The sequence below is a fragment of the Grus americana genome, chromosome 4 (genome assembly GCF_028858705.1).
Source record: "Grus americana isolate bGruAme1 chromosome 4, bGruAme1.mat, whole genome shotgun sequence".
Lineage (NCBI taxonomy): Eukaryota > Metazoa > Chordata > Aves > Gruiformes > Gruidae > Grus > Grus americana.
Genome location: NC_072855.1, coordinates 14749683 through 14777457, shown reverse-complemented (window position 1 = coordinate 14777457; position 27775 = coordinate 14749683). Strand labels below are relative to the sequence as shown.

Here is a 27775-nt window from a genome sequence, read left to right as displayed (position 1 = left end):
AAACATGTCACTGTTAAAAAAGTGTCAAGATTAAATATTCAGCTGTTTCAGTTGTTTTAAAAACAACAAATGTGCTTTGTCGGGTTTTTTTTCCTTAACTTTGGTAACCTTAGTCTAACCTTTATAACTTTAGTTGGGCAAAATATAATCACACAAAAAAAGAATTGCATCTAATGTAATTTCTAGATGCCCTGAAGCATTTTGCTTCACCTCCTGTCACAGCCCCAGGAGGATGCAGCTCTCTGGAGTTGTGTGTGTCACCTTTCCCAGTCCCACAGGGACATCTAAGGTACCCTAGGGCATCGAAATGATACCATATGCTTATGTTCAAGCAACTGAATCTTATCCTCTTCAATTATATTAATTTACTATTATTTTAATTTACTATTTTATGTTATTTATGGAAGTTAACCTGAGTCTACATGCATTGCTGAAAGGAAGTTTGTCTGAAATTTTGTGTAGCTCCAATATGCCTCCAATATTTCTTTCTAAAGAAGCTCAAGTATATATGCTGGCTGCTGATAATAATCCCCTTTGAAAGTTTGCCATTTCCCATTGCTTTTCTCAGAAATTAATAAGCTGTGAAGAGAAATTATGCCATCTGAGTGTTCAGTAAAAAGCTAGCTGTTACTCTGATAAAAAGTTGGATGAAAAAGCATCTTGGGAACTTGTTACAGACACTTTAATTCTCCTTCTTAATATGTACAACATGATCTAACATGCAATTTAATGAACAGAAGGTCATGGGATTTGGACACCAACCACTTTCAAGGCTGTGTTAAGTCCTGATCCAAAGGTGGTTTACTCGGTAACAAAAATCTCCCGCTGACTTCTGTGAATTTTAGCTTAGGATTGTACAGCCTTGTGTCTGGTAACTTTCTGTACTGTTTAATATCTGGGAAGACACTGAGACTTCAGTAATCTTGTTGTCAGAGCTATATCTGTAGTAGTGACATAGAAAAATAAATATCCATGTAGATGCAGAACAGAGGTGAAAAACTCATACTATCTGGGTTGCCTGTGTTTTAAACAGGAAGGTAAGGAATTTGTAACTCTGCTATTCAAACCTATTTTGACAGAAGTGGGTTACAGGAATGGTCATGCAAGGAGAAAACTGTATCCAGCAGGGATGCAACTGTTAGACGGGGAGGTCAGTGCCCTCCTCTGCAGCCAGAGGAGGTTGTAGAGCGGTGTTTGGGGTGGCACAAGGAAGGCGAGGGGAAGGTGGTTGTCCTGCACGTTATGTGAGTATCTGGTCTCAAGCCAGAGGTACAGAAGACGTCCTCATTTCTCAGCTGCCTCCTGATCATCACCTCTGTGCCATACCCGTGACTCAAGGAAGAAAATTGGTTCCATCTCAATGCTCTTTCAATCCTTGGCTCCAGGCCAGTGAGGTTGTCCTTCACCTTTAGGAGTGTTTTATGTGGCACAGTAATAGATTAACAGAGAAATGTTGGACTTGTGCAGGCTTCTCAGCATTGCACACACAAGTAAGTCCGCTAAGTCTGTTCTGAGCAAGGATATGATTTTTTTGGTGCAGCAAACAGAATATTTCTGATATGATAGGAAGTTTTAGTGCCCTCTCTCTGTTGAAGAGGATGAGATTCAGTTACTTGAACATAAGCACATAGTATCATTTCGATGCCTTAGGGTACCTTAGATGTCCCTGTGGGACTGGCAAATGTGACCCCTGGGGCTGCAGCACGAGGCGAGGCAAGATTAAACTAGATATAATTCTTTTTGTTCCTGTGTGTGTGGTTATATTTTGCTAAACTAAAATTTTAAATGTGTTCCTGCTTCTTACAGGAACGTGAAAAAGAAGAGACTGCCAAATCACTGGTTCCTGGATGTTTTGAGTATCTTGCATTGGATGCAAGAGGCTTTTTGTCTGTTTGCTCCCCGCATATAAAATGAGTAAAATATGTCATTTTACATGAGAAAGGTATTATACAAAAAAATCATTGCTGTTTGTAGTGTTCAGTGCTGTAGTAAACCCATCATAACCCCACCCCACCCAAGGAATTAATTCCAGAATTAATATTTAAAGGAGTTTGGAATAGTGACTGGTAAGCAGACCTGCTCACTGAGAGATCCCAGTTCATCCTGTGCGCTGCATGAGAAAAAGAGAGAGTATTTATTTTGATAACGATCTCTTGCCAGCATCAAGCAGTAAAGCTAAATGAGCCCTCAGTAGCTCCGTGAGGCAGCGTGGCTGTTACGCTGGAATGCAAAGCAGGTTTGGAGTCCTCTGGGCCCTGTGCCACCCCATGTGCAGGCTGCTGCGCAGGAGGAGATGTTTGGGGCTTGCGTTTGGGGTGCCATAATTTCCCCATGGCTCTAGAATGGACAGGAGAGAGGGATGTGGGAAGCATGCCCTGGGGCAGTTGGGATCAGGGATGCTCAGCTGGATGTGGGGGTCTCCACAGCAGAGAAAAGCAGCTCTCGGGGCAGAGCGTAAACAAGGAGCCTGACTGCGGTGTAGTGGTCGATACTCAGTCGGGAATGGGGAGTGGGATGCATGTCCAGACTATGCTTTTTAAATAAATTAAATTAATTAGAGAGAGTGTAAAGCCAAAGCCTGTGGTAGTCGTGTATTTCCTTACTCAGTCTTTTTTATCCTGTCATACATCTTGTACTGGAATACTTAACTGGCCTCACTGGATCTTTCAGACAGTGAATGCCCACGTACAGGGCAGTACAGCATTCCTTCCCATTTCTGTTGCATGACCTTGTCAATGATTCAGTTCCTCCTTTTAAAATTTTTATATATATGCGTGCATATTCTTAGCCTTGTCTGTGTTGAAAGTGTCTTCAAATTTTATCAAAATCTTCCTAATTAGGGAAAATTTTAAATGTAACCAGTGCTTAAATAGGTCATAGAAATTCATATGGACCACTAGTTCAGCTGTCAGCGGTGCCTGTTGACGTTCGCCATGCCAGTTTCTTTTCCACCTTCTAATTGTTACAGTAAGTTCCATTTTCTGCACTTTAGCTGATGAATCTCTGGCATAGTAACATTTGCTTTACATTTTGTATTCCAGTATAATTTAATCTTATCTAATTTGCAGTTGATGAATCCATGCCATGCTTTATCCATTTCCTTCCCCACCACCACCTTGTACTTTGCAGCTTTGCACTTTATTACATCAACTGTTGAATGAGTCTGTGGTTGTCAAACTTGCTGTACTATTTAGCTGTCTCTTGTAAATAGATCAAAGCTGGGTTTTTCATGCTCCAGCCTAAGCAGATATCCATAATGTGACAGTTTAAAATTAAATCTTACCACCTTGACATGTTATTTGTACCGATTCCGAGCAGGTGATGAGTCAGGTCCCCTGTAATTAAAATATTTAATACTCTTTTAAGTTTTTTTCCTGAGATAAAATGGGATGTGGTTGTTTTCATTTATCTCAGTAGTGCCTGTGTGCTTCTCCTCACTAATGACAACTGAGGTGAAGTGTTAAATGTGTCTTCTAAGTCATGCCCACGCTGTCTTCTGCCTTTATTGCTTCTGATCGTTGTCCCAGTTTGTATCTTGTCCTGTTCCTTCTTGGGAAGGTTAGGGAACCCCTCTTTTCCCTGCTTTTAATTCGATTTGTAGGGTCTAATTCAGCTTGATTTTCAGCAATTTTGTATTTTATATTTTCAGACCAACAAATGCATGGACCTTTTAAACTCATTTTAGTCCTCCTATTTTTTTTCTGTAGTGAGATGAAGAATTTGAACGTGCGTAATGTAAATTAAGAGAAAAGCAAGTAGAATGCATGTTCTATAGCATTGAATAGGCATCATCTGAAAAGCTTTCGAAACGGATGGAGAAGTTTCTATTGACTTCAGTGACTTAATGATCAACTCATGCCAGCCATGGCAAGTGGGAGCATGTTTATGATTGTTTTACTTTAAAGTTTTAAAAGTTAGCATAGTAAAAAGTAAACCAGAAATATTTCATAGAAGAAATAAAGGAAGCTCAGTGTCTTATGTGATGAAAATAGAGGGCTTTTTATTATACTGTCAGGGTCTGTTTTTTATTGCGAAGGGAAGGTTCAGAAGTTCAGTCTCATTCACAGCTTTTTCGAAATAACACTTTGAGAAGACTTATTTGAGAGAAATGCGACCAAATGAAATACCATACACTATGGGAGACTTTAAAAGGGATGAAAGCTTTTTCCATGTAAATCTCCATAGGTTGGCAGAATGTTAATAACAACAATATACAGGAAAGACTTTTTTTTCCCCTTTAGAAAGTGTCCTTGGCATTGTGGAAAAAACCTGCAGGAAATATGATGTGCTGATCAAGAGTAAGATTTTTATCTAGAAGTATTGTAAAAAGTTCTAACACCCTATAAACTTTTTAATATGGTACATAGCAAGTGTATTTATATTACAGGAAATAATGATTAAATAAAACCATGAATTTTTTTAATAACTTTGTATGAAAGAAATGTCTGAATCCAGGCAGACATAGACTAAAACTGATCAGTTGTACTGCCTGTTTTCTTAAGTTATTCTTTACAAACAGGTACCTATTTTTAAATGTGATTCGTTAACTGATCTTGAAGTCTTAACATAATTTTAATTTTTAAAATAGGACTGAGTCTCATTTGTTTATAAACAGATTGTTAACCACTCTTGGTTCTCTTATATTAGGTAAAATTATCCACTCAACTGTATTTAAAAAATAATAAAATTCAGAATGAAGAAATAGGATCTTGAAGTCCTCATGGCAATGGAGGCTCTAAGGAAGACACATAACCTTGAGCTTTAAACAGTTTGAAAAAATCCCTTTCTCAAGTCGTTTTCACATCCAGGAGATTTAGAAAAACCCCAAACGTGTCACTTAAAGGGCAGGTGAAAAGTTTTGTTAGGAGATACCCTGCATATTCTGTGTTCTTAAGTTATCTCAGGCCCCAGTTCAGGTCCAAGGCTTGGATTACATCCCGTACCGTGCAGTAAGTTGTGTTTTAGTAGTTGCATTGCTGAAGTGGGACAAGCTAAAATAAAAACTATAAACAGAAGGTAGTTTGGGCACTTTTGAACTTTGATTTAACTGTGAAAAATTGTATTGGAATAAAATTTATCTTGCCTTGTTTGGGGAATTGTGGGATCTGAATGGATGGATTCATTCTGATGGAGGGACGGGATCCAAACCCCCGGTGCCTCTCGGAGCTCAGTCAGCCAGGATACAGCGCAATCTGCTTTTGATCTAGCCAAGCTTTTGAAAATGTGCTAGACATGATGCCTGAACAGTAGGCCCACTGAAGTCTTAGCAGGCATTTCAATTAAGAACCAAGTCTCAAATTAGAAAGCATTGGATTAAATAGATGAATGCTGAACTTGGAGAAAACAACTAAAAAATTTCACCTTGACATTCAATTGAAACAGAGGGCATCTTAGGAACACAGACAGATCGAGGGCCATTTTGCAGGAGAAAATAATACTGCTGGCACTTTTCTCCTTCAGTGTCCTGTCTTGAGAGTAAGCCCAGAGAGCTAGATGAGCTCTCGACTGCCTTTCCCAGCCTTTTCCTGAAAGGGCTTTGCTCAGGTCGCCCTCTGTAGCTGGTTTTAAATAATGAATGTGTTTGAGGATGTTAATAACTTTGTTTCAGTTGATTTCAAAGAAAATTATCAAAGAAGTCGAGTTGTATCTGAAATCTGCTAGCAGTTGAGTAGATTCACCTAAACAGTGTTGGATAGTGCAGCACCTTGTGCTCTTTGCCTACACGGCAGTGGGGCTCTGGTGAGTCAAAACTGCCTGGCTTCTGTAGGGGACTTGCCACAGAGAGGTCCTTTGTGTTGGTGGGGATGCTGCAGAGGGCTCTGGCGTTTCACGTCCTTCCAGCAGATCATTTGCAAAGCAATAGGAAAAGTACTTTCTGTTTCATGGACTTGGGAACAGGGCTGTCAGTGTTTCATTTGAACATCTGAGCTAGGTTACCTAATTTAGAGTGGGAAATAATGTATGACTCTTAGTGACACTACCATAGAACCAAAGGATGTCTTTAAGGTCCTGTGAGTCACTGAGAGAGTGGTCGGTCATTGCACAGGCTCCTCAGGGAAGTGGTCATGGCACCAAGCCTGACAGAGTTCACAGAGCATCTGGACGATGTTCTTAGGTTTAATTTTAGGTAGCCCTGTGGGGAGCAGAGAGTTGGACATGATGATGCTTATGGGTCCCTTCCAACTTGAGATATTCTGTGATTCTATGATTTTGGGCAGGAAGATAGGTGAAACCCATTTTTTATACTTAAATTAGCATGGAAACCATCCTAAGACGTGGAGTCAATGGTTGCAAGAGAAAACATTCATAAAGATAACCTCAGTCGGGCTAGCCAGGTATCTTGGTTTTTGTTATGTAGCTGTCTTTCACTCTAATCGTGTTGAGCTGTGTATGTCTTCTTTTCTGAATGGAAATGAAAACTGCCCAACTGTGTGTTAGTTGTACCTGTAAGGCAATGTTGTGTTTTTCACGTAAGAGAGACTTGTGGTGAGACCTCAGCCCAGCTTGGTTCATTCCCAGCAGCTGTGAAATGCTGAACGGTCACTACCTGCATTACACCAAGAACCACAAAACTGCTAAACAGCAGATTAGCTGAAGTGTTTTCAGGATTTTACCCATACTATGACAATTAGAGGACTAAGCCAAATATATATATATAAAATTTTATTTTTTTTTAAGATAGAAGAGACAACATGCAGGTATATGTAACTATATTAAAATAGTGTTGTACTGTTTCTTAAAGCTAATGAGGGATACTACTGTGAGTGAGGATAACTTGTAGAATATATATTTGAGTACATATCATACTTTTACATGTGTAGTTGTTGATGCTGACAGAAAGGAAAAACATGTTATGTAGTGCTATTTTCCAGCTTCCCTACATTTCTTTCCATGCCCAGTCAGTTGATGGTTTGAATTCTGTCTTCCTTGGCCCTTGAGTAAGGAGATCTGAGAGGGAAGCGTTCAAACTGCTTGCTAAGCTCAGGCAGAAGACATCACTGTGCTCACTGACACAATATGTTGAACGATGAAAAGCTACAGCATTTCCTGTCAAAGCTATTTTTCTTCCTAGTATCACTATGGAGAGTATTACTGACTTATGTTTGCATCCGTTTGCAGGAATCTCGGTGGCCTTACTTATTTGGAGCGATCATTGTTCCTTCATTGATACAAGTCATGATTTTGCCTTTTCTTCCTGAAAGTCCTCGTTACCTCCTACTTGAAAAACATAACACGAGCAAGGCAGAAAAAGGTATGATGTGTTACTTTGTTGCAACAAAAGATGCTTATTGTAGGGATGCAGGCTGGAAAGTAATTCAGATATCACAGTAAAAGCAGAATATTCCAGTAGGACAGATTCTCTTGGCAATTTTTTCCCCCTCACCTTTTCTTTGTGTCTGTGTATGTGTAAAAATAACTGTTGCTGTGATTTTTTTTTCTAATAAATTAAATTCTCCAACAAACTAACCTATATAGCTTTATGCATGGTGACACAAACCTAACCAAATCATCTTGCTGTTGTGCGTCAGCCACTATATGCAGGGTTCATTCAGGAGTGAAAGTTGATTTCAGCCTTTGTGACTTTTTCTTAATCTACAGTCTTTGCAGTTTGGTTAACAAAAACACTGATTCTGTGGCTGGGTTTTGTTCAGTAGCCACTGTGTTTGACCATGTGTTTCTGTAACTCAGTAACCTTTGTAGATCTAATAAAAACCTCATACACCTATTTAACTGAAAATTTTCAGTGCTTGCTTCAGTTTCACAGACACAGACCAGAATATTTTGTCCTTTAGGTTCTATGTTTAAAAAAAAATTTTGTGTGAGCACAGCTGCTGTATACTCTGGCCCAGTAAAATTACTATGGTTAGTTGTAAGTTCAATATATCATCATGTTACAATTGAGGGAATATTGAAAAATGTTTTTTCTTTATTATAGGGATGCATTAAAAATAGGAGTGTACAAAGAGGGAAGGATCCTGATTATAATACCAAGATGTTTGCAGAACATAACTGAGCTTTGAAAATTATTCCCAAAACCCTCATTTGACTATAACTCTTAGCATTTTCAGTCGCTTGCAGTATTGCCTGCAAAGTGTGGATCAGCCAGCCCCTGAAACTTAAATTTAATAATCTTTTAGCATAAAATTAATACAACTCACTCTATCCTGCTTCTTCTACTATGAAATGAAAAACTGGGCTCTTTTGTTCTGATGAGCACTCTGAAATAGAAATGGCACGCTAATGAAGAGACTCCCATGTTGTCTTAGTTTGGTGTTGAATGAAGAATTTTGTAAATGTTCGAGCCTCAAACGTTTAAAGATATAGTAGAGAGTTAAAAAAAAGGGTGAAAAAAAAAGAGATCAAAAGCAACAAGGCTTTGAGGAGAGTTCTTTAGCTTTACAGACTCAGGGGAGATTTGGTGAGATGGAGAACAGCTTTTCCAGGGACCACAAAGGCAAGGGCTCGCCTGCCAGCCGTGGTCAGAGCACCCAGAGGGACACAGTGATGAGCAGCTTGGGGCTGGCTGGTGGGTAGTGACTTCTGCAGCACCACAGCTGGGCTGGGAAGGAATGCCTTTAAATGCCCAGTTTAAACTGGCTCATGTCTACCTGATAAAATTGTAAATATATTTCCGGAGCTATGGCTGGCAAAGAGTCTGTATCTGCAATGCCATTGCATAATGTCACACTCGTTACAGGGATCTATTGGAAATACAGCACAGCACCTGGAAACCTCAGCACTGACAGCAAAGCTGGGCCTCTTATAGGTAGAGTTTAAAAATTGTAGAAAAATAGCAGTAAAATAACACCACCTGCCTTGAAATTCACACCATTTTCTGTTGCTGGTAATGGGCCAACTGCAGTCTAGGGTGTTTTCAGTGTCCATGTTCTGAAAATGATTTGAAAGCTAATCTAGATGCATTGGAGGTGGATTTGGTAGTTGGTAGCTGAAGGGAAATGACCTTTAGCAACTGCCTTGCTGATTACGAGAAAATTACTTTCATGAGCCACCTTAAAGACTATAAAGTTAGGCACTCTGAGAAAAAAAGAGGAGGCTGATACAAAAAACTTTTCCAAGTAACTGCTTATCAATAGAATCTTTTGGACCAGATTAATTCTAAACTAAAAATTTAATACTGAGATACATTGTATGTAACTCATTTTGAGTGTAGTCTACAGAGCTTTCCAAACACCTAGGGACTGATGATTCTAGACAGAGATTTGCAGAGGACCATAGGGCAGTGAGGTGTATAAATCCCCTCTGAATTTCCTTCCCGTTCCTTGCCTATCAAGCAGCCATGCTTCCAGAATTGGCCACCTTGTTGCACGGGCAAGGCAGCCTGCAAGATATCAGCTGCAAGATAGGTAAGGATGATTCTTAAACATCATTTCAGAGTTTGTAATCCATAAAATCCACCTGTAAGGCAACATAGATCATATCATGTTATGCTTCTGTGCTATAAAGTATCTACATGCTTTATGATGAAGCATGTTAGGAACACAAGCCGTTTTCTTACCGTTGCTCTTCCTTTGTAATCCCCCCTCTCCTAATGTAGATTTGCAAGTGAGAGTATCTCTGTTCAGCATGGGGGTAAGTGGGGAAGGAGTTGAGTTGATTCATGCAAGGACGGGGCAGAAGGCACCTGTGATGTTAGCCCAGCGCGGGGTTTGGAGCCCTCCTCCCTACTCCAGGGCACTTGGAGAAATCCAGATTAGGCACGAGCCAAGTCTCAGGTATCTGGAGTATTGCAGTGGAGTAATGAAAGCGAGTGGGGGGAATTCACAAAATAGGAGAGTGAATAACTGTGAATCAACGATCAAGAAAAATTATCTGGATGTTAGTATTATCTGCAGAAATGGAGGAGGAAAAGCCTGAGTATTAGGGAGACCAGAGGAGGTTGTAGGTTATTAAAAAAAACCTACTGCTTGTAAGCCATGTAATGACAATGCAGTATTCTCCATTTTAATAATGACTACAGTAATGCTTTTCAACTATTTCCCTCTTAGGTTTAATTCTGCATATTAATATCAGAAATGTGCATGTCTTTCTCCTGACTAAATCCTTTTTCCTTCCCCTAACAGATCAAGGCTATTCATGCAAATATACATTTCACTGTGGATTATATCTTATTGGAGAAATATAAAACTGTTATTTGTAAAAGGTCTGCTATATTTAAGGCAGATGACTACATTAGTCTTTATAAAATACTCTAAAATGTATATATATGTCAAAGCTTCTAAAATGGAGATGGCAACATTAATCTTCCTAATTGTTTTAGAGCAATAAAAATCCAGTGGGATAATGTAGGTCATTGAGTTTCTGCAAAATTCTGCTCCTGCTTTCATCCCCTCCTTTTCTTCTGTCCTCAGGAGATAACCAGACTATAACTATGGAAATACAAGTGGCCTCATTTTCTTTTTTGGCAGAGGTGTAAAAGAGTATGATGGCTTTAGGTGACAAATAAGAGACTGAAAGAAGGAGAAGGCCCAAAATATTTTGTGTAAGTGATAAAAAAAAGAGAAGGGGTGAGATTAGAGCAGACAGGCGTCATGTACGACTGTAAAGCACACCGCCACGAGAGAAGCTACTCCATGAGCAGAGGAGTTGTGAGGCCTCAGATGGGTGATGTTTCCTGAGCTCCACTAATGGGGATCTACGCGGTTCCCTGCTTTCCCCTCCTAGCAGTGCAGACGGTGCCCGCTGTGGGTGGCTGAGCTGATGTCTGGCTGGTCAGCCGTTTGGACACTGTGGCTGCCAAAAGCAATGCTAGCAGCCGAGCTCTGCTTGTCCTCCTGGAGGTCACCATCCTGTATCTGACTCCCTGAGACCAACAGGAGATGAACTATTGCCCATATTCCTGTCCCGCTGCTGAATGTCAGAGAACTGATTTATGTGTTGTGGGGGGAGAATGATGGACTGGACCAACAGCACAATCTGTAAACCTGCTTTGCTCAAAAGCTGAAAGTCTGGTAATGGGAGAGGGAAGAACCATCCCAGCTCTCCTTCCAGGTCCCATAACTAATGTTCTTTCTTGGTAGGAAAAAAAAGGAGAAGAATGCCTGGCATTTAACTGGTGTGATTCTTCTTCATAACGCTCTCCAGGCAGCAGAGGAGAAGTGGGTGTTCAAGTGATTGAGGAGAAGCACTTTGGAAGGAGATTGTTATTCAATTGCTAGAGAGCAGTGGGAGTGAAGAGTAACAGGGACAGAAGCAGAAAGAAAAAGAAAAACCTGGTGCTGTAGTTACATCAGGCAGTTTACCGTCCAAGCTCTAGGACAGTAAGACAGGAATTTGACATTAGTTGCCTATTAGCTGCATGACAGGCAGTCCCCTGATCTGTGACTGTGGCCATGATGCAAGATAAATAAAAACAGTAGTAGTAGTAGTGGAATAAAGCAGAACCATTTTATGACTAACTACATTGGTTATAAACACTGTCAGTTGGAGAGTGGATGTGTCTCTCTTGAACAATGCTGTTAGAAGGAGGAAACCTGAATTTTCAATGCAGCTACAATAGCACGTCATGTAAATCAATACTGGAATTCAGGTGGCAGCCCAGCTTGCCAGAGAACAGGAATATTGTTATGTCTTACAGGTCAAATAACTTCGATACAATGTCCCAGAAACATCCGTTGGTGACCTACAAAATCTGTTCATCTAGTATGTTCAGTCACACATTAAAACTCCCATGGTTATAAAAGAAGCATTACACTAGGTATAACAAGAAGTGTACATTTAAATTCTTAGAAGGATGGATTAGAGTTGATACCTTTTGATGTGATAAAAGAGCGAGGCCATTCCTGATTTTAAAAAGGAGATAGCTAATTTTTTACAAAGCCCCTCATGGGGCCCACATGGACAGGAGAGATTAAAACCAAAGTTAAGGCAGGAACAAATTGCTGCAAATCCAGTGATTTAAATGAAGTTGTTATGACTGACAACAAGGACATATGTGATTTATTTTTGCTTATCTGTGCTTTTTGTATGTCTCTCAGCATTACAAGCTATGCTTATTGGAAAGGAAGAGACAGCCATGGCTACACCACTTCCTGGCTTGTGGTAGAGGCTCCATCTCAGATGGTTGCTGATTGCCAAAAGCTGGAGCGATCGTGGTGTGTCTGTTTTGGTTTTAAGCTTTTCTTAAACCTTCTGCCTTTTACAGAGGATACTTGATTCACTGGACCTTTGGTACAACTCGGTTCACCGGTTCTTGTGTTATTTTAGGGTGGCATGTGGATATTTTGTTCTACCTGTACATCTTGGCTAGTTTAGCTGTACATCAGGCTAGTGAGCCTGAACAGGCCTGTTTTGGTCTGTGAAATCAGGTGTAAGAACACGTAAAGATGTAATCCCAAACAGGATGATAACTCACAGAAGATCTGTGTATTCCTTTACTTAGGGGGAGGAGGAGGTGACACATGGGAAAAGCCTAAAGCCTTTTGCTTGCAGTTATATTTACTGAATTGTAACAGCAAATTTGAGATTTATTCTTAAACTTTGCTATGCTACATGCTAGTAGTTAATATTTTGCTAGATTTAAATAGCTATTTAAATTTCTGCTAGCAAGGTACTTCTATATTATTCTTCTGGCTATTCAATGCTAATAAAATCAGTGGTATATGAAAACAACTTTATTTCATTGTACCAAATATTTTTGTGTTGACATGAAGTTACTACAGGGGAAATTACTACATATCTGATTCAATAGCGTTGGAAGTTGGGTGAACTTTTTGCAAGTGTTGAGGCAAACAGCGAGGCACCCCATATGTCTTCGACTACTCAGAACAGCAGCCAGCATTAATAGGAGATGCCCGACTGCATCCATACAGCCCAGTGTTCTGTCTCCCACAGCGGCCAAAGATGCTGCTGCTTAAGCAGAGCTTAGACAAAGCTTTGTGTTAAAGACACTGGGTTTAATATACTTACTCATCAGTGCAGTGAAAGTGAACGTGTCTGTGGGAAACAGATAACAATAATACTCACACAGCTTAGTATTTTTTTTTAGTTTTTAAAGGCATAAGCCCTCTTGCCCAAACTACTACCTGTGACCACTTCTCTTTTCTACCCCCTCTTGCCTGGGGCTGGCTCTATTGTGTAAACCATGCAATAGCATTTTGATCCTTTTAAATGTCTTCTCAAAGTTTACATGCTAATTCAGTCTTTACAATAACAGCTGATTTCTTTGCACAGTCCTCAAAGTACCACAGTAGAAAAAGAATTAGTAAATCCTCATGTAATTGAGTTCTTGAGTGCCCGCCTTCAGTTAAAGTCCTGATTCATTTTAAAGATGGTACCAACCTGATTTCGTTCAGCCTTTTGAACTGCTTTCAGATGTTCCACCATCACTTAGCTGAGGTGGTGTAAATGGAAGGGTTTCCTATCTCCTTTCCCCTTGACTGGAACTGTCCACTTCTTTTGCTGTTTATAAAGACGGTGTACTAGCTTTTGAAAGACGACCATCTAGGACCTTCTGATACAAGGGAATTAAAAAGAAATCTGGAAAAGGTACAAAAGTTGCTAGAACTGTAACTCCTTAGATGATTTTAAGCGTGTCATGAAAATAAGACTTTCCCTATAGAGAGAAGCAGCCAGTCACAGAGGGAAATGAGTCATTGCAGCGGGGAGAGGAATGGCTGCTGTGCTTCTCAGTGCCAATAATGCAGGGGTTTAAAATGTAAAATGAATAGCATTGAACATCACACATTGAAAGACCTTTGAGTTTTCCAATCTCCCTGCTAATGCAGAATTTATTTCCTTATTAATTATATAGAAAATTCTGATTCTTACTGTACTGAAAAACTGTTAATGGAAGAAAATTAAAGATGTGTTGAGTAGCAGGAAAATGTGTTTTTCCAAGAAGACTGAATATTGTCTACTCAAAACTATGCATGTATAGCATAACATTTTCTTAGTGTTATTTGACTTGTTGGTAATTTTAAGTATCTGTCAGAGTTTCCTAGTGGCATTTCATCTCTGGCCCTAATGCCAGGGAGGGAAGAAAAAGAAAGCAGGTGTCGATATTTTTCTTGCCTTGTACTCAGTAATTTTGGTAATTGCAGTTTTTTATTTCCTGGTCCCTCTAGAAATACAGCAAGCTCCCTTGTGCAGAAAAGACAGATTGCTTTCTTTTTACTTGACTGCACCTATATTTTTGACTTGTGTGCCCTACAGGAATGCCGAGGATTCTAAGGACAGGAAAAATAAATTGTGCACTGACCTAATTCACACTGATAAACCAGATGCTTAAAAATCTGAGAGAATCTTTTCAAAGAAGAATGTGGTGATATATGTCTAGTTGTTCTCATCTTTATCTGAATTTTTCTTTAACAGTGCTCTAATAATACTGAGGAAAGTGTAATATAAGCGTGAGACATTGCCTGTAACATACCATAGGCACACATTGTTCTAATTTTACATTTCTTATCGTAGCCTTTAAATATATCACACTCATTTGAGCAAGCGCTTAGCCTGTCATGTAAGTGGGCAGTGGCACAAGGACAAAATTCAGCAGCTTAAATTCTGGGGTGTGAGGTCCAAATTTGTTAACTCGTTTCTGATTGTAAGGCCTAGGTGAAAAGATAAATCTGACACTGTTTCTGAAGGATTTAAAAATTCTGACCTCTCCTCTCCAACGAGAGAAACTGGATATCAGAATAAACGAATGTTATGAACTGACTCAACACCCAGAGGTGGTCAGTGTTCATCCCTTAAAAAAATCATCCTTCCTGTTAAGCAGAGTCACGTAGAGCCCATTAAAATGCAATAGAAGTGCTAACTGCATCTGAAAACCTTGACCCAGAGCTCAAGTTAGTGAGCCAAAGGGATGGAGAAGGATGCTCCGGAAAGGCCGTTTGTGTGACCTATCCCTCACAATATTGAATTGCCACTACTGGGCCTTTTCACCTACTGGGTAAAGTTAATTTTTATAACTTCAAAACCTAAATGGAGTCTAGATGTTTTAATCATGCCTAGTCAGTATCTCTGGCTTTCTTAACCATCCAAGTCCTTTCTATGATCCAAAAGAATGTATACTTACTGAAAAATGTGAAAGTCATTTATTTATAGGCAGTGTTTTGCAAAGCTGTGGGTAAGAGAAAAATTGATTTGGCTCTTAGGAGAACTAAATCAACTTATTTACTTAATAAAAAATAACAATTTTAAGTGACCTGCTGTGTAAAGGATTGTTTTTAGAGTTAGCATCCTACTGGGTTGCAAAGCCTTGTTGCATGGGTATGTGCAATGTAATTGTTTCTCTGCAGTCATTCCAAGATGATGAGCATTTTAAACATCTCTTAAAGAGCCAGCCCCTGGGGTATGTCCATAAGACTGTGATGGAAGTGTCATCAGCATATACGGTATCTGTAAAACAAGGTTGGTGGAGATATACCACCTCCATTAGGAGACACCTGTTTGTAGAATCCCGTGGAGGAGATGTGAGATGACAGCTTTTATTATTCACAGTGGAAAGATAGCTCAGTAAGTCATTGATGTGCAATAATATAATACTAAATGGTATGTTTTTCTGGGGAGACGAGGTTGGTTGCTTACATTTGCCAGGTGAATTCACTCCTGTGTCTCCAGTGCTGATACATAGAAAGTCTTGAACTGCTCTTGGTAATTCTGTCTAATATTAATCATCTCGACAAAGTGAATTCTTGTCTATATGCTAGTGAAAACAAGAGGTAATATGAAGAGTAATAGCTATTCCTTTCAAATGTTTGCCTTTTGGTTTACCAGACTTTTGTACATTTTTACATGTTACTACTCATCTATCCAGTCTATCTCCAGCAATGAAGTCTGCTATATTGTTAGGCTGCAAAAGTAGCCAGGTCAAATAATGTTTTGCTGTTAAACCCTTTTTTCAGATTACACAGGATTTTGACTGTGCACTGGATGTTAGGCTATGTTATACACGAAATAATATCAGGAGAGATCTAGCAGGGTGCCTGATAATTTATATTCTTGTTGCAGTTTCTGAGATCAATTGCAGGGATGAGCCAGATCATACCTAGAGCTGAATGATATTGTTGGCAGAAGAATAATTAAGTTGTAGCCCATATATGTCTCCTGTCTGTGTCACATGTTTCCATTTCTACGAAACAAGTCTGGCCTAAAGTACATGTCCTCTCTTTGTAGCATTTCAGACCTTCCTTGGGAAAAGCGACGTGTCTAATGAAGTAGAAGAAGTTTTGGCAGAGTCTCGAGTCCAAAGAAACACCAAGTTAGTGTCGATACTTCAGCTCCTGAGAACCCGTGCTGTGCGATGGCAGGTCATTACTGTCGTTGTCACCATGGGCTGCTACCAGCTCTGTGGGCTAAATGCTGTAAGTGTCCTTCTTCAGGCCATGGCATCTCCTGGGGTGCTCCTTTCTTTTTAATACAAGATTTCTGCTATACCATTCAGCAACCTCTATGACTTCCTATTTTGGGATGTTTCTTATTAATAATGATTTCGTTACACCAGCATGTGGGAAGGTCCACAGAGAGCTGTATCGTTTGGGGTTGGTTTTTTTTTTAAAAAAAGGGGGGGAAAGCCATGTTGTGTTAACAGTGAAGGAGTACATGAAAAGGTAGCACAGATCAGCAAACCTTCTGCTTCTGATACTCACATTCTGTTTCTGGTCAGTTAAGATCTGGTCTGATATGCCCCATGTTAGTTCATGTTAGGTAAACTTGGTCTTTTCAGTAGGCATTTCTGCTTGGATTAATTCAGTTCTGTACTTATAGAAGTCAGAAAAAGTTCCTGTAAGTGATTTTAAGAGGTTGCACTGGGTGTTTGATTTTTGTTGTTGCTTCATGCCATTTGAAGAATAACCTGTGCTTCAATATGCCTTTCTTGGAAAGCGGAGCAAAAGAGGAAAAAAGACACAAAACACTCAATAGCGAGAAGTCCTGTTGACCATTAATGTGTCTGAGGCTAATGGATATCAAAGTCTCCTTTTCCATCTGTCTGAGCCTATTGCATCAGCTGGGAGAGGGTCACAGGACAATTTAAATTGGTAGGGATTTTTGGAGGTCGTCTGGTCCAACCCCCCTGCCCAAAGCAAGACTGACTTCAGGATTGACTCAGGCTACTGAGGGTTTTGTGCAGTTGAGCTTTAAATATCTCCAAGGCTGAAGAGTCCACAACCTCCCTGGGCAACCTGTGCCACGTGTTTTCACCTCTTACACCGTGAAAAGCATTTTCTCTATATACAGCCAGAACTTTCCTTGCTGTAGCTTGTGACATCTGGGTTAGATGCTTTACGTTGCACAACACGCATGTCCTCATGAAGCACATCAAAGCAAAAGGGGTTTTCGTCATAGTTCAAAGCCTCGGTTAAATGCTCATATATATTTATACACACACATATATATACATATATATATATATATATGAAAGGCAGTTTTATCGGTGCTGAAAGGAGCTCTCACTGTGGCTTTGTGCATTACAGCATACTTCAGCTAGTTTTCTTTCCCCAGGGCTAATCAGTGATAATAAGTGTAAATGCTTCTGATACCAAAGACAGCTAGTTCAGGCTTATCTCAGGTATCTCTATAGCTTTAAAACTCCTAATACAAAGTAATTTGTCCAAGACTATTTGAAGGATTAATGGAATTAGAACTCTGGTATCTGAAAGTTTTTAACGAAATACTAGGAGGGAGCTAGAAGATTTTTTTCATGCTGTGAAGTGAACTATAAAAACGTTTGTATAGGTGGTGTTTTCTTCTAATTGTAGGATTTCGGTGCTAATGACAGGCTATTTTGTTCCTCATTGTGGATACTTTTTTAAGAAAAGAAGTGGAATTATCTTGTCATCTGGTCTTTCTAAGATTTATCAACGCATAAGTGAAATAAAATGACATTTATAGTGAGAAGCAGACCGTTAAAATAATGAAACATATAGCCTAAAAAAAAAAAAAGAAAAAAGAATGCCACAGCTAAATTTTCAGGAGAAAGAGTTTTGAGGCTTTGAGGATATTTAATAGATGACAGAAATTGTCCGGTTTTCCATGGCAGAACAAAGCCATGCTCTCATTGCTTGCGTGGGAGCGTGAGGGAATAGTGAGACATGTCTAGTTCAAAATGAACACGAGAGTTGTTTTAAAGTGTCCCTGTGAGGCCACTTTGTGAAAATATGCCTCAGAAAAACTGTTTTTGTCCAGAAACCTGTGTATCAAGTTCCCTGTTTGAAGCCTTACCTTTTTTTTAATTATTCATTTGTTTCTCCTCCCATATAATGCTACAAAACATGAAAAAAAATTCACACAAAATTTGCATTCTGAAATTTATTTTTTAAATAGTTCATCCAGGAAAAGCAAGCAAATGCTAAGACAGGTAAAGAGAAATAGTTGGACCACTTAATTAGACTTAGATAAGATATAAGGAAGAAATTTTTTATGATGAGAGCAGTGAGGCACTGGAACAGGTTGCCCGGAGAGGTTGTGGATGCCCCCTCCCTGGAAGCGTTCAAGGCTGGGTTGGCTGGGGCTTTGGGCAACGTGGTCTAGTGGAGGGTGTCCCTGCCATGGCAGGGGGGTTGGAACTAGATGATCTTTGAGGTCCCTTCCAACCCAAAACATTCTATGGTTTTATGATTAAGAGACCTGGTTTCAATTCTTTCTCTTCTGCATGTCTTTCCTGGCTGATCTTGCACAAGTCACCTGAAGCTCAGAGATTAGAGGGCAGCTACAGGTGTGGCAGATACTGCTGGGTCTTGGTTTGCATGGCTGCGTTTGAGCTAACCTGCTGCGTACGAGCCAGCGTCAGCGAGGTTTAACTGGCTGCAAATGCTTCCTTCTAACTCATAGCTCCCATCATTTGCTTTGCCTGTAGTGCCTTGTTAGTCAGTCTGGTCTTTTCCACAACTGCCATCTGGGCAGGGCATATGGGAAAGTTGGACTTCTTTCAGGAGAGAGTCTCAGGTCACTCTCTGGGGAAATTACCAACTGGCAGACTTCTGTAATCATCCTGCTGGTATCTGAGGACACTTGCTTCCTGTTAAGGCTTTTACTTTACAATAAAGATTTGTTTTGCTTAAAAACAGTACATCTGTTGGTTTGCACATGGAACAGAAATCATGGTGAAGCCCTGATCTCATTAATGTATTCAATTATAAAGCAGACAGTCTGACCTAAATTGACATAAATAAATGAATCTGTATTAGACTCTTTTCATCTGATAAAATTCATGCATGATAGATATCATCCATAATAAATTTATCTTCCACCATTGTGTCTCAGTTCTAAAGAAGACACAAAACTACAGCAACATTCTCATTGCTGAACTTTATCCTTTTTCATATCAAGAAATATACTGTACTGCATATTACTTTAAGAAAGTTATTCCCAGAGTGGGATCGCTAGGCTTCTGTGGGCTTTACGGTGCAGGGCTGTATTTCACATGGCAAGAAATTCATGCAATAATGCATGTTTTCAGTATGCAAAAGATCTACCGTAGTGGACTTTTCACATTTGCTATGGAGAAGACTTGGCATCACATAGTGTAGGAAGGGATGAGTGAGCAGTGTGCAACACAGTGTATGTCTGTGTTGTTGCCCATCTTTTTTTTGTTTGTTTGTTTGGGGTTTTTTTGTTGCTTTCTTTTCCTGTTGAAGAGTTGAATTTCTTGGGCAGAAATGTATGTAAGGACCTGGATAAAAAATAAAAGGACTGGAAAACTGAGTCAATGCTAGAGAGGTCAGTGGTGTGAGAAACTTTGGGAACACCACTGGTAACATGTAACATGCCACTTTAAGGTAAGAGCGTATAAAAGTAAAACCTAATGATAAGCAAAGAAAGCAACTTTCATGGAGCTAACTGTCATCTACAGACAAGAATGCTAAAATGTTACCTCCAAACTCACAGAAAGTGGACTGCAGAGATCTTCATGGCAGCTGTTTAGCTGACCAAAGTGGCAAAGTTTCACTCCAGCCCGTGAAGCAACAGCAACCCACCGTGGATCTCGGAAGTCAGGTGTCCCTGTGTTGGTTTGGACTCAATAGCAGTTGTTTAAGGGTTTTTGGAGACCTTCTGCCCCATTTTGCACAGCTCTTTCATTCGAAAACTTTTAACCCAATCATTAGCTAATTTGTTAGCTAATGAAATCATTAGCTAACAAAAACCATGTTAGAAAAATAACTTAAGTGAAAGTAGTCATCATTAGCCTAGTAAGTGTGTCTCAGTAGAGCAACGTATTTCCCTGTTTAACGATACACAGACTGAAAAACATTCACTTTTATTGTTTTGAAATGTGTACAGCATGTTAATTTTTACCCTAATCTATTTTTGTGCTGCTGGCAGACAGTCAGTGAATGTCACCCTGTCTTTGCTCTGCCAGTTTAATCTAGCTATGTTACTGCCTCTCTTGCCATCAATGGTGGGTCCTCTGAAAAACTCTTTCTGAAGAGCTCTTCTGAAAAACCACTTGCAAAACAACTTATGTTCTAATTGTTACATTTTGACAAATTGCATTCAGGACATGTCTGATTAAGTGACTCTTTGGCTTCCTTCTTCTTTTTCAGTCTTGTAACGTAATATGGAGAAAAAAATTACTTTTATTATGGTTTTGTGTTACCTTGTTTTCCTTATATACTGCATTAGGGGTATGGGAGGTGAATAGGTTGTCAGAATTCTGGGTCCCAAAACCCGGGCATAAACATTTCAGAGGGAATTAGGAGCTGATCCTTGCTTTTTCTTCAGTCTGTGCTCTGTATCAGCAGGGCAGTGAAATGTGCAGTTAATGCCAGTGCACGCTGCATGAAGGCAGATTTCTTCATACAGAGAAGTTTGCTGCTATCAGTTATTGTCACTGCATCTGTTCCGGTGGGAGCTGGTGTGCCAGCAGCAGGCATAAAAGTCTTCAGTCAGCTTCTCTTTATCTCGAAGGTGATACAGGTGACTTGTTAGTTCTTGGTATTTTATTTTACTTTTGTTTTAACAAAGATGAGTTGAATTTTACTCTTTGGTCTGGGACAAGAATTTTGCTGAAGGACTAGTTGGGAATTTAGAATTACTTGAATTTTTTTTAGGTTTTTTTTTTTTTAAACAAAGCTTGATAAATGGATGTAGCATGTGCATAATATGCTGGCAGGCAGCAAGGTTTTCCTCATGCGATCAAAACACTTCTATTCATCAGAGAAGCCTTTTCTTCTTTTCTTTAGCAGTGCTTGCCCTGTAAGGGCTTGTCACATGGAGAGCATAGGGGAAAAAATATCACTGCTACTTTCATGTTTAGTGTCATCATTATCTCTGGCTAGCCGTTTTGTTGTCACAGGTAATCAACTTTATTTTCTTCTGATAGTCAGTTGTTTCAATTGTTTTTCATCTTCTCTAGTAAATCACTTTTCTGTCTCCGAGGCAGTCTCTCCTTGTTGCATGCTTTTGGCAGCCAAAATCTTTGGCTAGTTCTTTGCTGTCATCTTGAGTCCAACATAAATAATATATGGTTTTCAGACTTTATTTGTGATGTGTATGGGGCTCTGATACTTACCAGACTTGTTATTTATTTTAGAGTATTACCACTATATATTCTCTGTCTGTATATTGTCACCACAGGATATGGTTTTACTGAGCAAACATGAATGACTTCCTCTAAGCTAGTAACCCTGCGCTCCCTCTGTTTCTGTCCAGTACTGACAGCTCTTTCTAGCCTGTGATTCATTTCATCCTAAAAGCAGCTTTTTACTTTTCACCAAGCAACTTTCACTCTAAAAGGTATCTTTTCTTTCTGTGGGTAATAGAGAGATTAGGGTGATGGCTTGACTGCAGTTGTCCACGCTGTCGTGAGGCTGAAGTGAGATAAATCTCACACCTTTTGTCCGAAAAGGAGCAGTTTCTGCAGTCCCTCTCAGCATCTCTTTCCTGTTCGCTCCTCTGTTGTTCTGTGCCACTGAAGTATTCCATAAAGCCACCCAAACCTGCTTTTTAAGCAGTGTGGCTGAGCCACACAAAACCTATTTGTACCCTCCTGTTCAAGCTTAAAGTGAGTTTCTTTGATTTACTCCTAAAGTGAATCAAGCTAAATTGAGTTAAAGCTGCTTGTAATTCTCCCTGGGTCTGCAGGCAGACGTAGGGCCATGTTGCGACTAATCTACCTGAAATTTGCACCTTCCCTTCATTTGTTGTCCTGCCCAGCCCTCGGTCATTCGGGAGTGCTCGGGGTTTTAACAAGCCTGGTCTCTGGCAGATCAGATGCTTGAAGCAAATACCAATATATTGTAGTTCAAGCCGTAATGATTAATAACTCATTTTCTTCTCTCTGGTACAGATCTGGTACTACACAAACAACATCTTCAGTGAAGCTGGGATCAATCATGAAACAATCCCGTATGTTACTCTAAGTACTGGTGCTGTTGAGACTGTGGCTGCTGTTTTTTCTGTAAGTATGGTTATAAAAAAAATCCATTAACGTGCACTTGATATTTAAATCACTGATTTTATTTCCTTATACAGGTTAAAATATAAACAGAATAGGATGTTGAGGATTAAGTGTAATGGTTGATAAAGCAATTGAAAATATTATTTCTAGGTTTAATCCTAAGACCAGTTTTGTGGCTTGGGATTCTTTTTTTTTTAAGATGCTCTCTAGTTCTAGTTGCATAAAAGGAGCATAGAAAGTTGATAGATCCTGAGGTGGTTTATGTAAGTGAAGAAGGCAGGAACAGCAAGGCCCCAAGTGTATTAAGTGATAACTCATAAATGATTTCACCTGGTAGAATGACTTTACCTGGTAGCAGTTTGTTCACATCTCAGAGTCTTCTCGTGCGCCTGCTGGGAAGCGGGCGGTGTTGCTGGGGGAGGCTCAGGCATAGCACAGCTAGGTGTGTTCAGTATGGATCACAGAAACAGCCACATGTCTTCCTGGGCATGTTTTGATGACACGTTTTCTATAGCAGCTTATGAACTATGAGGACAATTCTTCAGCCATTTAAAAATATGGGAGTAAATGTTTGTAACCCAGCTTGTTGGAAGAGCAAGCCAGCACGCTAGAACAAGGTTGTCCCATGTTCTGTTGAATTCTCCTATCTCATTCACCGAGGGCAAGCGGGCATCCTTTCATAATACGTGAGCTCCTGAGCAGGTCATATACCTTTGCTATGCACTGAACGTAGAGGAAGATGTTATAGAAAAAATTATCCATGCACATTTTTTTCTTTCCTATTTCAAAATGGAAAAAATTCTCTAGGAAAAGAAAATACACTAAACGAGCAAACTAAACCTGAAAATTTTAGTAGATGGATATGCCATTAATTGCTAAAGGAAATACATTTCTGTTTGCACTGCAATAAATAAGAAACAATGGGAGGGGTCTTTGGGATGGAAAGTTGCAAACAAGTAAATACCTCCTTCTTTCTTTGTTAGATTTTTTCCTTATCTTCATATATTTTATACCAACTGTATTTGCACAATACTGGACACACCAGACAAGCATTTTTAAATGTCAAAAGAATGGTTTTGGCAAAAAAATCCTTTCCAGTGGCACAGCAACTGCTTATGAACTATAAAATGTTAAACTAAATTCAGCTATCAAGTATATTTTCTTATAGTCTAGGACATAAGGACTCTTAAAGGTCACAGAGATCTTCTTCTGATCTTTGTAAATTTCTACAAATCTATTTTTGGGTAAACCATCTTATTTCTTTTCTTTAATTAAAGGGACATTCTTTTTAATAGGTGGAAATAATGAAGTATGGAAATCCCTACTTCTTAAAATTTCTTTTTTGTGATACTGTAGAAATGCTTCTTTGTTTAAGATATATGTAAAAATAATAATGATAATTCTGCCAGTGATTTAAGTGAAGAATACACCTCTTTTTTGTGGAAACAGATGAAAATTACATGGGGATGATTCCGTGATATTAAAGCCATCCTATAAATAGGGTCCGTCATCTTTTCAGTTCCTTCTGTGCTATCAGTTTGTGGGGCTTATTCAGAGCACATTGTTCATACATAATAAGGTGGATGTGTCTGCTTAGGTTCCTGGTACGTGCGGTAACTTTTTTTATGCCCAAGAGGAGTGGTTTTAATACTTTTTCTGTTTAAGCTACTTGCGGTGCCTCTGGAAATGCTGATATACTGATAACTCTGCTCCCTTCAAATTTGCTCTTTCAGTTCAAGAGAAATGCTGCTTTGTAGCCTTAATTTTATTTCATTAATCTTCATAAATGTTTCATTGTTGCTGTTTAAAGGAACAACAATGTGACTTTGGTTTTTCAGTCGAAGTTTTTGCAGCTTCTCATTTCTACAAGTAACTTCCTTTAAGCATATGTCTTAGGTACTATTCAGAGGGAAGAAGGGAAGAAGCAGGAGAAGGCAAGGGAAGGGAGAACTTAATTTTCCTGGTATTTTTAATATATAGTGCTTGCTAATAGAAACCAGATTTTACTAACAATAAATTCCAGGATTTCAGTAGATACTTCTATCAGTAACAGAAGTAGAATTTTTGTTCTTGTAAAAGAAATAGCTATTGGAGAGGTCCACGATGAAATCATGTACCATCTCCAATCATTATGCATATGTTAGGTGGTCATGAGACTGTGACTCAGTAAGGATACTTGGGGTTCATCCATTGATGAACCCAATGTGAATGCTAAAATAAAAGATTTAAATAGATATATTTCACAGAGAAGCAAAATAATATTTAGGAGATAAAATATCATTCAAACTGTGGAAAAATTTGCAAGTCTCCCTTGAACGTGTCTGCGGGGAGCAGCGGCATAATATTAATAATGTTGATGTGGTCCTTCCGGAAAGGCAAACAACATCCCATCCTTTTGATAGTTCTGTGTTGCCTCAGATCACTTGATATGCTTGCTAGTAGCATGCTTTGCCTACAGCTCCATCCCTCCTCTTCTCGAGCAAAAGCCTCATAAATGAGACATCGAAAACTGAAGCATGTGCATCATCATTTTCCTGTCATTTATATAGTTTGGCTGCAACTCCTGCTTACCCCATCGCTTCCTAGTTTACGTCATGAAATACTTGTGTCATAGCATTGCGTACTTGGTGCCCTGGCTTCTCTCTGGGGAATGATAGAAACTTCCTGTATTTTTTTCAGTTAATTGTAGACTTCTCCACCCATTGTACTGAACACTGATTCAGTTTAGAGGACTGGCTAGACAAGCTACTTTTTAATGAGAGACCCCATTAATTTCAGTTTGCTTCTGAAGAAGTTTGGTATCCTTTGGAATGAAATACTGAATACATTTCCTACTCCTAGACATGTCACGGCAATAAGTTATCTAACCTGATGCCATGCTTTGAAGCAGGGTGGAATATACCTAAGTAATTCCCTGGCAAATATGTATTTATTAGAAGTCTGTTATTTAAATTCCACAGTAAAGGGACTTCACAAACTTAGTTAATCTTTAATAAGATTGGTTACTGTGGGTTTTTTAATTTTTAGTAATTGAGATTTTAGTTGTTGTCTTACTCTTGGTGGACAGAAATAACAATTTGCCACTGCCTTTCTTTGACAAGGCAACAGGCTGAATGGAAAGGGAGACAGAAGTAAACATGTGAAAAGATTCCTCCCCTCCTTCATGAGACCAGCATAGAACAAAAGGGAATGTTATTCAAATTAAGCATCCCACATCCAATTTTACCATCTGTGGCACCACATTTGGTCTTTATATAATGTTCACAGAGGGAGACTAGCTATGACTGTATTGAGAAGATTATGCCTTAAGCATTTCCCATAAGGTGATGCATCAAGGTGTTACTCATGCGCCTTCCAAAGCCTGTGACAGAGACAAGCTGTTCAAAGCCTGGAATGAGTAAAATATAATTGAGTAGTAGACCACAAAAGAATGCAGGAAATCCTTTGCAGTATCACACAGAAGTCAAGGAAGCCAGCTTTCTTAGGTGAGATGATGGTATTCTGCTTTGGGATGTCATGAGAGAGGGCTTTTAGACTTGTTCTGTGTTTCTTTTAATGTTAATGGCTCTTAACATACAAGAAGGGATTCCCTGCTTAAGGCACGGCACATCTTAAAACAAGGGTACTCCACACACTTCAGTAAGTATCCTCATCCCTAACACTTTTCCGTCATGGTATCCAAAGGGTAATGCAAGATATCTCTGTGGAAACTCTGTGGCTCCACTGGAGACAGAACAGGAAGAAATATGTTCCAGTGACAGCCAGTCGTAGCACATGGAAAAAGTGGGGTGACAAATACTTTCAGCTTGAGAGTTCTGAGGAAGTTTTACTGTAATCTGATTTTTTTAGTAAGGTTTTTAATGCAGTCCCATGTGACATTGTTCACACTAGGTCAGAATCAATCTTCACCTACCCATACTCCCCAGTAGGCTGTAAGTAGAGTGCGAGAATGGGGTGAACATTTGCAAACATTTTCCCCTTTTGCTCCCCTCACCCTGACAAGCTGTTGCTGAAGGAGTACCAGAATTAGAAGGTAATATCTTGGCCTTTAATAGCCTGGATAGAATTTTTTCTTCAAATTTGTCGAGTTACTTTTCAACTTTCATATGTTTTTAGAACCTACAGCATCCTAAAGCAGTGAATTCCACAGTTTTTCATGCATATTGTATGAAAAAGTCCATCATGTTGAGATTAGAGAATATAAGATACAGCAGGTGTGGGCTGGAGGAAATGATAACAGTGTGGATGCTCAGCTAACTGCAAAGCTATTCTTAGAGAGTAGCTATCAGCACTTCACTGTCATACAAAAAAATATCAAGTAGGATTCTGTGCTGGTTTGTCCTGGGTCAATTAATCATAAGAATATCCATTAATAATATGGGAAAGGTAACAAAGAGCCTTTTATAATCAAGTATGTCATTCAAATTCTCCAAAGGGAGAAACTCAAAAGTGTTTGCAAGAACTATGGAAGATCATAAGAAATTGGACGTGTGGCCTGAAATCAGTAAGATGAAATTCAGCAAGGAAAGGCACCCAGTACTGCACTTGGGCAAGGAAAGATCATATGCACAAATACAAAACGTCACGTGGAACTGTGTCAAAAGGCTTACTGGAGTCAGAATCTATCGTGTTTTTCATTTTCTTTCTACCAACTCAGCTTCCTCTCCAACAGTGAAAGAAATCACACTGATCTGCATTGAGAAATCTGGTTTGACTGTTTTTATCCCTTAGTTTCCTCTAGCTGCTGTCAAACTATTTGATTGGTTAATAATTCATCCTAAGGTTTTTGGGGGGATGAAAGGAAGACCCTCTCTTCCTTCTCCCTGTGTAACAGAAGATGGGTGCTTTGTCTGCCCAGATCCAGTACTCTCAGATATTCCCGTTAGCTCACAAGATTCCTGGGATTTTGATTAATCATCGTTACAAAAGCCTCATTTTAACTAATAAATCGTGAGGTGAAAAAATAGTCTTTAGTCAGTGCGCTACTGCATATTGATTTGAGGGAAAAAGTTACTGGCACCGAAGACCGTTAATTTTATCCAAGAGAAATATTTATGCAACTCATCATCTATAATTTTAAGAAGCCATAAATAGTTGCCTACATGAGCAAACAGTTGGCTTCCAAAATTGTCTACCACGCTAATTTGTTTTGGGGATAGAAAATTCCAATTGCATGAATTTTTATATGATTTACATATGCTTTGCTCAGTCCTACGAAAGCACTGCTAAGTATGTCTAATAAGAGAAATCCAAAAAAGTACTCAGTGATTCATTCGGAATATAAGAGACTGAATTCTTTAAGATGCAGGGAGTCACTAATTACTCCCTAGTCACAAATTCATCCTCATTTCAGATCTCAAATGTAAATGTGTGCAATCTTTATGGAGCAAATTTGTGAGCGGAAAAATACTCAGA

The 27775-nt window shown here is 39.3% G+C and overlaps 1 protein-coding gene across 4 annotated transcripts in view; it reads left to right on the top strand.

Moving 5' to 3' along the window:
- SLC2A9 (solute carrier family 2 member 9) overlaps positions 1–27775 on the top strand; it is a 132669-nt gene that overhangs the window by 55480 nt on the left and 49414 nt on the right. For 3 of the 4 annotated variants that reach the window (XM_054825038.1, XM_054825037.1, XM_054825036.1), the window contains 3 exons: positions 7120–7252; positions 16138–16325; positions 22250–22360. In XM_054825038.1, the coding sequence (XP_054681013.1) occupies positions 7120–7252; positions 16138–16325; positions 22250–22360 (432 nt within the window). The remainder of the gene's footprint in view (positions 1–7119; positions 7253–16137; positions 16326–22249; positions 22361–27775) is intronic. The other variant, XM_054825040.1, reaches the window with a different exon arrangement.